Source organism: Rhea pennata, chromosome 15 (genome assembly GCF_028389875.1).
Source record: "Rhea pennata isolate bPtePen1 chromosome 15, bPtePen1.pri, whole genome shotgun sequence".
Taxonomy (NCBI): domain Eukaryota; kingdom Metazoa; phylum Chordata; class Aves; order Rheiformes; family Rheidae; genus Rhea; species Rhea pennata.
This window is the reverse complement of record NC_084677.1, coordinates 3,336,770-3,345,779: the sequence shown is the minus strand read 5'-3', so window position 1 is coordinate 3,345,779 and position 9,010 is coordinate 3,336,770. Positions and strand designations below refer to the sequence as shown.

Sequence of the window (9,010 nt, the reverse complement as noted above, 5' to 3'; positions counted from 1 at the left end):
CGAGCGGCGCCCGGCGCTTCCGGAGACGCGGCGGCCCACTCGCAGCGCGGCGCTGCCCCGCGCGCCCCCTCGGCGCTCACCCTGCCCTTCTCCCACCGCTTCCCGTCACCGCGTTCCCTCTCCCTGTCCGCCCTAACAGCGGCTTTTTGACAGCGCCCAGAAGGCAGCAGCGATCCGAAGCTCGGGGAAAGGCCCCCGCGCCTGCAGCGCGTGTGAGCAATGTCCTCCCACCCTCGCAGGGCTCAGCTGCTCCACTCGGCCGTGCGGGCAGGGCGGCGTTTCGGGGCTTTCATTACAGTCTGACAAACCTGAAATGATTTGAAGCAAGCTGTTTCTTCTCCTGACAGTGTAAAAGGCCGTACGCTGAGGCATCTGCTCACTGTTTAAATGCTAATATTACTTGTGGCTTTTCCCTTTGGGCTCTGCTGCGAGAAACCAGGTTCCCAGCAGCAGCAGAGGGGAGCACGCAGCCCACGAGTGAAGGAGGGAGGAAAGGATGGCACTTCGGCAGCGAAAGCCTTGCTCCACCTCTGCAGGTAATGAGTCCACAGGATAATCTTGGAAGAATTCACCTCCAGCTACTTGTGTCCTTAGTTCTGATGGTGATTCCTCCAGAGTGATTGCAATTAGTTAATTAATGTAGTTGAGTCAAGAAGACCAGAGCCCAGAGAAAGAGAGCTTGCCCGGGAGGGCTGGCTTCACTCTTGTTCTTTACAGGGCATCTATTGCTCCCCAGGGAAAGCACCGTGTTTTGTCGAGTGATCCCCATCTCAAAGGCCAAATCAATAATTGGTGACAGAGTTATCCCAAGCCTACTTGGACTCTCTGCCTCTGAAGAGGTTCATTTGAGGCTGTGCTCATGTTGTCTGGTTGCTCTCCATAGCATTCCCCCCTTGCATGTCAAGAGTCTAAATGCTGGCTTTGCAAGAAAACACCCCAAAAGTTTTTCAAGAGCAAACAACGCTCCTAAGGAAAGGTGATCTGAACTTCCAATCCCCCGTGTCTCTATGAATCAAGCTGTGCCTGTCACCTTTGTGCTGGGCACCCCAGAACCAGGCAGATGGGGGTAGATAAGTACTTCTGGCTGGCTTCAGGCAGTCCAAGTGGTGCTCAGCTTAGAGGAGAGCTAACAGAGAGAGAAATGCTATCTCACTTTTCACTGCATGTAAATGAGTACCTAGTCTCTCCTCTCCTGACCTATCAGGCCAAGTCTGAGATAGATCTGGAAATCTGCTTGCTTGGGGATGCTTTTTCACCCTAAGCAGCTTTGCTTGCTTATCTGCTGAGTGATCAGGTGCTGGCTGTTGATATATTACCCCTTCCACTTGATACATGGGCTGCTTGTTATCCTGGACAGCGCATTCTGCTCTTAGCACTCTCTTTAATGGCAGCACATTAGCAGGGAGGGAGCTGCTGTGCAATGCAATTACGGGAAACGTGACATTTCTGCACCAAACACAAAGGCTTCTGATTTCCCTGGGTTCCTCAACACAAATGGCACTTCAGGTTTCCACCAGTGATCCTGAGCCACTTCCACTCCTCTGGGTCCATGCCATATTGTTGTACTTAGGAGTAGTAGTTATCCTGCTCTCTCACTTCTGCAGTGAGGATAATGTTAAATAAAACAGGAAGGAAGAGGGCTGCCCTTGAAACTGCAATGCTAACATCAAGGAGTCTGCTGGCTGCATGCTCAGCCAGCCCTCGGTGGCAAACAAACCTCTGACAGTGTGGCTGTGGGCAGCGAACGTTGCAGCTGAAGATGAAAAACAGTCGTTAGGTGAAAATTGATCTATCCAGCTGGGTAATGGGGGAGGCTCTGATCGGAGGAGCAGAAGGCTTTTCCTTGCAAGTTAGACATTAGGAAGTGGATGCAAAAGACTGAGCATGAAGTGTCTATATGACATTTCATATACCAGCCAAATGGAAACTTCACACTTTCATGGCATGCCTCTTTCAGCATCAGCCCCTCTCTAGTGAGTGAAGTTTCCTGGCAGGCTCCCTTCCAAAACTCTCAAGCTATAGAAGCTCTGTTTGTAAAGCTGATTTTCTCCTGCAGCATTTATCTAACATAGCTTGGGGAAGGACCCAGCACAAGTATTCTCAACCGTCAAGACATAGGTTTTGGGACATAGTGTGTGGTTCTTTTATTATTATTATTATTATTATTAACTCCCTTCTCTCAAAAGGGAGGGTACAGATGAGTTTGCTTCCTTATTCGGTGCTTGAGAAATCTCAAGAATGCTTCATCAAAGGTTTTTCTATCCTTGATTTAAAAACATCAGAAGCAAGAATAATAATTACTTGATCAGCGTTTCAATAGCAGAGTATGTCCCAGCCTTGCCAAGACATACTGCCACCCCACCCCTAGGATGAATTTGCAGGGCAAGAACAATCCTATTAGAAGATATTAGAAAGAGGTGGGGAAAGCATGACTTCTATTTAGCTTATTTATTTTGCTTTACAGGTCATCCTTGCAGTGCCACCCTCCCTGGCTCAGAGCAGTGTGGCACTGCCCCTCTGCAGCAGTCCTGCCAGAGGAGGCTGCAGTCAGGCTCTTGGAAGAAGATCTTGGCTGGAAAAAACTCTTTTTCAGTTTTCGATGCATGTGGATTCTCAGGCAGACTGGGTGCAGGTTTGGATGAAACTGTGGTACAGACTGTTTAAATGCCCTAGGGAGAAGTGGATCTGCAGCTCAGCACAGCACAGAAGTGCTGGACAGCTTTGCACCAGGTGAAGCCTGGTCTTGGAACAGCCCGTTTATCTGCACTGACAGCAGTGTGGTCTGCATCTGACTGGATAATTCTGCATATTTAGGAGGCAAAATCAAATGTTGCTGGCTGTTCTAATACATGGGGAAACCAGGTGGTGGGACAGCTAACAGTTTAGTACTTCGCACCATGAATATACCTGAGCCATTGCTTTAGGCACGCAGCAGAAGCAGGGACACAGATGAGTGTCTCAGCATGTGACACAGAGAGAGAGTTTTCTTCACCTTCCCATGTCTCAGCCTGTCCCCTGGGAAGGTGTTTGCGGCCCCTGCAGCAATGCCTTTCCGTGCCCTCACATTCCCTTACTCCAGACTGCCCTGCTGGCATGGCTCACCTGGCTGCTGTCCTCAAAAGGCATCAAAATGTCCATTCCAGGAATCTTGTAGGGGCACCACCGCTTCTCCTTCAGGCTGAAATGAGCTGGAACAGGTGTCTCCACACCTGGCCAGAGGCCCTTGTCTACCTGCTGTGTCCGTAAGACCAGATGTGTACCCCAAGCATAGCCAAGGGCAATCTGACCCAAGGTAAAAATTTTCCCCACAGAAACAGCATGAAACAACAACTTTCTGTGAAATATTATTCTCTGTTACTACAAGGAAAAATCTTGTGGAAAAGATAATCTGCAAGTTACTGTAATGTAAGAAGTGAGAATTTGGCTAGGAATATGTGATAGAAAAGCCCTCCCCCCAAAACAGCCTAGGGAAAGAGCAGGAGATCTATTTAAAAATAAATAAAATAAAAGGATGGTGACAAGAGTTCAGAAGGCTGAAGGGACTGACACAGGGAAAGATTAATGGGACTGATTACTTATATGTTGAAAACCTGTCAGATACAAGGGGAAACATCCAGAAGTGATGGAACTGTGCAGAGCCCGAGACAGGGAGCATTTGTTGAAGGGTACAACTAGCAGTTCTGAGATGATATCAGAAGAAATGAAAAATGTTGGCCGATCATCTGGGGAATCTGATGGATCAATGATTCTATATTAGACATAAGGACTGTTCGGACAATACAGTGAGGAAAGGGGGGTCTCAGCCTACAGACAAATCGAAGACTGTTTCTCCAATTCTAAAACATCTGCAACAAGGCAAAGCAGTAGAAAATATACACAGGAGAAAGGAGGAATCCTGCCTGGGCAAATGTGATGAAAGAGCTCTTCCTCTCTCAAATCTGTGAAAATGGCCTTCATGAACAAGCAGAGGAGACTGGCGGAGTGCCACAAGGCCTGACTATCCTTGCAATGAGACTACTTCTCCTTCCCTTACTCCTTTGACCACAGAGCTCGTGTCTCCAACGTTGGCCTGGAAAACAAGGTTCTCACAAGAAGTCTGAAGTTCAGACAAGGAGAGCCTGTGCTCAGCAAAGTCAGGCATTGCTCTTGCTCTGTTGTGAGCTGCCACAAAGACTTTGGATTGTCTGTTGTCTGACAATACATTTGAACGATGTACAACTAGTTAAAAGCACGTTATACTAACCATGCTCTCAGTAGTCAAAAGCAACCTGAAGGCATGTAGCCTGAATCAATGATGTTCAGCTGCCTAGGTCAATGATTTCTTGGGGAAATCATCAACTAATGGATGCTCATGGGCCAAAGGATGACTACGCCAGTTGTGTTTTGAGGATGTGCGGGAGCCGGATTGCTGGGCTAAGATGTATTGTCAGAGTCCTGAAACCAAAAGGAAGGCAGTAAATAGGATGAAATCATACTAGCAGGACTGGGGTATGAGAGGCTTGCCTGGCCCCACCTGTAGTACGCTTAGAGCTTGTCAGCCCTGAAGTCACTTAGTGAACCCTCAAATTCACACGTATAGCATATGAAACAGGCAGAGCAGAATAATTTATCTGTGAGGTGTTGAATAATAACTGTTGCTAATGGTCTCTTCTGCCATCCCAAATTATATTTCAGAATAAAGACATTCACAGCTGGGGCTGCTAATGCCTTAATCACCAATGGTTCAGGCTGAGAGGCAGGGTCACCACCTTCCTCTAGAAATCAGTCTCAGTCTGAGTGACGGTTAGTGCCCAGCACGCTCACGTACAGCTTGGACAGAGTTGGCCAGCCTCGCTCCTGGCTGGCTTCTTCCCAGGCCCTACCAGGTTCCTAGCAGGGGCTGTGGCTTCCCACCACCCTTTCCCAAACTAAATTAGTGATTCTGATGGAGACCAGTCAGTGCAGATGTGTGGTCGAGATGCTATCAGCTGTACTGATAGCTGGGCCAAAATATTGGGTCGCTGTTCCTTTCCAACAAGGTTTGCAGCTTTTGTAGCAGTGAAGGGGGAAAAGGACCCTCAAAAACGTCAACTGGGTCTAAGGGACTTTGAGTCTGCAGAGCCAGAAAATACAAAACAAATTGCAGAGGGGTGGCAGCTGCCTCATTCGTGCTGGTTGTGGCACGTCCAGCTGCAGTCCCGTGCCGGAGGAGCGCTCGTGCAGTGGAGCTGCTGGCAGGTTCAGCTCGGGACCTGACGGTTTGCTCTCTGTACCCCCGTGCTGCTGGAGGTTATCGGTCGTTGCCTCTCGCTCCTCGGCTTCTCCCATATAGGGTAACTTTTAGATTAAGGTGTAAACTCTCTGCTTACAGGAATGAAGCAGCGGCGCTCTGGGGAGCCAGGCCTGGAGATCACCTCAGAGCCGGAGAATTTGGGGCGCCCGGGAGCAGGGGTACCCATGACCGAGAACGGCCGTTGCACGCACGGCAGTTCATGCCGTGTCACGGGCAGAGGCGAGGGGCATCCCGTGGCAGAAGGGTAACTCCGCTTTGCCGTGGGACGGGGAGCTGCTTCCGTGGGAGCTGCTTCTCCTGTCTGAGGCAGGAGTACAGATGCGTTTCTACCCAGCGCTTTGTCTTTCGGGTGTGGATTTCGGGGAACAGGGCGGTGGGAGGGAGCGGCGCTGAGCCCTCTCTGAGGCGGCGGGCGCTTCTGCCGCCGTTTAAGCAGCCGTCGCTTGCTCCCCGCGGAGCGCTGCGCGGCCCAGCGCTGCATCCCGCCCGTCCCCCGCGCTGCCCCGCAGCCCCCTATCAGGGGCGCGCCCGCGCTTCGCTTTCTAACGCAGTTTGGCCCGGCCGCGGTGCCGTACGGAGGTTGCCATAGCGACCCCGCGGCGCGGCGCGGCCTAGTGCGGCGGGAGGCGGCGGCGGCCCGCGGGTTCCCGGCGCCGAGCCGCGATGTCGTTCCGCGACCTGAGGAGTGAGGGCGCCTCCCCGGGCGGGCAGGGGGAGCGGGGCTCCTGGCGGGGGCGGGGGGGTCTGCGGCTGAGCGGCCTCGCCTCGCCGCCGTGTGTTTTCTCTAAGCTCGAAGCCTTTAAAGTTCTTTCCGAGCCCTGCGGGTCTGCGCAAAGATGCAGCGCGGGTGGATTAGGTTCTGCTTGTGGCCCTGCAGTGCCTCAGATGGAGGCAGTCTTGCTGAGAACGGGCAGCCTTTGCTTTAATGCAGCGTAAAAACACAGCAGCTGAGTGCCACGGTAGTGCTGCCTTTACGTAGTAGTGGCTATTGCAGTCTTGTGTTGATTTTGTTCAAAAGGAATGTTTTACAAAGATAAGCTGTTTTAAAATTCTCTCCTTAGTGACTCTTGGTTGAAAAGTCAATTTTTGCTTAGCTAGACATATTTTTATTAGTGAAATGATATTATTTGTCTCCCTTAATCTAGTCAGAAGCTTTATGAAGACTAGTTTTACCAGGGTGCATGTAGTGGTAAATGAGCAGTGTGCTGTGGGAACCTGAGTTCTTAGTGACACCCATGGTGGATGTGGAAAAAAAAAATCACTGCTGTTGGTTGTTTTCAGATTTTACTGAGATGATGAAGGCACTGGGTTATCCTCGACTCATTTCTATGGAGAATTTTCGCACCCCAAACTTCATGCTAGTTTCCGAGGTGCTTCTCTGGCTAGTGAAAAGGTTGGTGATTAGGCTCGTGAACGTCGAGACTGATGCTGGGATGTGACATTTGTATTTGGAGCTGATGTTTTGGTGTGAAATTGTGCTAAGATGTCTAAAGAGAAACTTAAGAGAGTGCTGCTGTTCTGAGGGAGCCACTGTTCCGAGCATCAGGTAGAAAGTTTGCTCTTAAGCTTGCGTTTTGAAGTGTCAGGTGTGTGGCTTCAGTAGTCTGTATCGTGGATCTCACTGTGCTTTTCAAAGCAGCCAACAATGGCTAAACCGAAGAAATGACACGCACAGTAAAGAAAGCTTTCTTCTGGCTACTGGTAGTAATTTCCACTCATCTGAGACTCAGTAGTCCAGTGCACAGCTTGAGTCTTGCTTTGGTGATATTAAATTCAGGCAGTACAAGATTGAGCCCTTTTCATTCACAAGCATTTGTGGTGTTTGAATGATCTGGAAGTACTTCCTTAAAAATAAAGCGAGGTATACCACATCTCCCTTTGCGCAGAGCAAGGCCCTTCTGACACCTCAGAAAACTTTCATGCAGTAAAGACTTTCAGATCTGGTTCTTAGCTAAACATCAGTTTAAAACAGTTTTCAAATTGGAAGACAAGATTACTGTTTGAAATGCTGGTGTTCTGCATTGGCAGATACAATAGTCACTCGACACCGCAAGGAACCCAGTGGGGTCCCATCACTCTGGATTTGAATAATATTTCAGTAGGAATATACTGAAATAATCAAATATTTAAACTTATTTTTAAAAATATAAGGCCAAACAATTACTTTTGAGAAGTATCTCAGGTTTTATGACTTCTGCAGTTTTTACACAATTCCACTGTATGCATTGAAGGGTTTAGATACCCCCAAAAGATTTATTTTGCAATCTCTTACATGTTGATTTTTGTCTGACTCTACCTCATAGATGTACCAGTCTTTTTGATACTGCAAGTGTAATCCTTGTCAAGTGTCATTCTCATCCACATCCTGTGGATGTTTCTTTTCACAGGTATGAACCTCAGACTGATATTCCTCCTGATGTGGAGACAGAGCAGGACCGTGTCTTTTTCATTAAGGCTGTAGCTCAGTTTATGGTAGGTTTGGTTTAAGCCCACTGAAATAGCTCTTCAGTATTAGATTTAATGCTTTATCTGTTAACCCCTTGCAATTTCTTTGCCATGGATCACTGAGTGTGTATTGTATTTCAGTGCTCTATGTCAATTCCAAATCAGCTTGTTTTCGCTCTGAAATGACCATATACAAGCTACAAAATTGACTTGGGGATCCTGCTAAGGATTAAAAAATAGTGAGGAGGTATAGCAGAGAGGAGAGAGGTTTGTTCTTGAAACTTATTGATATTACAGCTTCAAAACTTGCAGTGATGCAAATGTAAATGTGTGTATATATGTATATATTAGTATAGGTAGTTTCGTTTGAGTCATAGTACTAAAGTCAAGTAGAAGAGTTCTTACTTGGATCATAAGCCCTTTTGGGCTTAGGAGAGTCTTTTTGTTTTGTGTTTACATAGCACCAAACTGAGTGGAGACCTTGTCCTTGACTTGAGGCCCTGTGGTAAGAGCTATTGTAAATTTGAAAAGGCCAGGTGTGCTGTTACTGAAATTCTCTGGTTATGTGTGTGTCTTTGCAGAATTGGCATCTAGATGTCTGACACTATAAAAACAGTATTCATCCTTATCACTCTTAATTTTTTTTCAAATAATATAGTAGTATAAGATTCAGCTGTAAATATGAGATTATTTGAAGCCCTTTAAATTAGTTCAGAAAAGACCCTGTCATATCTGTTGCTGACTTCAGGTGCCTAATTCTTTTGTATGCACTGGGGTAGTCATAGCCTCTACTGATACATTCAGTTTGGTATAAAATCATATGCTGGTGTTCTATTGTATGCACCTTCTTGCTTCCTCTCTTAAAGCCGTATATTCCCCCATCAAATCTTTTACCAGCCTTGACCTTGTTAAGGAGCTGTTACCATACTGTACCTTTATCATGGATCCTACAGTTAGAGAGGTGTTAGAATGAAGGTTGAAGTTGAAAAGGTCAAGGACCAGATAATTCAGTTAAAATAGTACAAAAGGTTTTTAGCATTTGAGGAGGAAGATGGAAATCCTAATAGTAAAAATATTCCAGTTTCCAAAGTGTAATGCTTCTGATTTTATATATATATATATATATATAAATGTTGGGAAGTTACTATTTTCTATTATTCTAGAAAAAATAAAAATATTATGTAGTATTTTAGAAAGAATTGGTTTCATTAAGACTGGATACACAGAAGTATTGCAACTTTTCCTAGAATTTTCTAAAGCAAGAGCGTACTTGAACTGGGCTATTAACTTTTT

General features: G+C 47.1%; 1 protein-coding gene across 5 annotated transcripts in view; it reads left to right on the top strand.

The window, feature by feature from the left end:
- The first annotated feature begins 5,935 nt into the window (after nt 1–5,935).
- Nucleotides 5,936–9,010, top strand: part of CLUAP1 (clusterin associated protein 1) — a 67,725-nt gene continuing 64,650 nt past the window's right edge. For 2 of the 5 annotated variants that reach the window (XM_062588290.1, XM_062588289.1), the window contains exons 1-3: nt 5,936–5,957; nt 6,554–6,665; nt 7,660–7,744. In XM_062588290.1, the coding sequence (XP_062444274.1) occupies nt 5,936–5,957; nt 6,554–6,665; nt 7,660–7,744 (219 nt within the window). Of the gene's footprint in view, nt 5,958–6,151; nt 6,232–6,553; nt 6,666–7,659; nt 7,745–9,010 lie in introns of those variants that run through there. The other 3 variants (XR_009959982.1, XM_062588288.1, XM_062588291.1) reach the window with 2 other exon arrangements.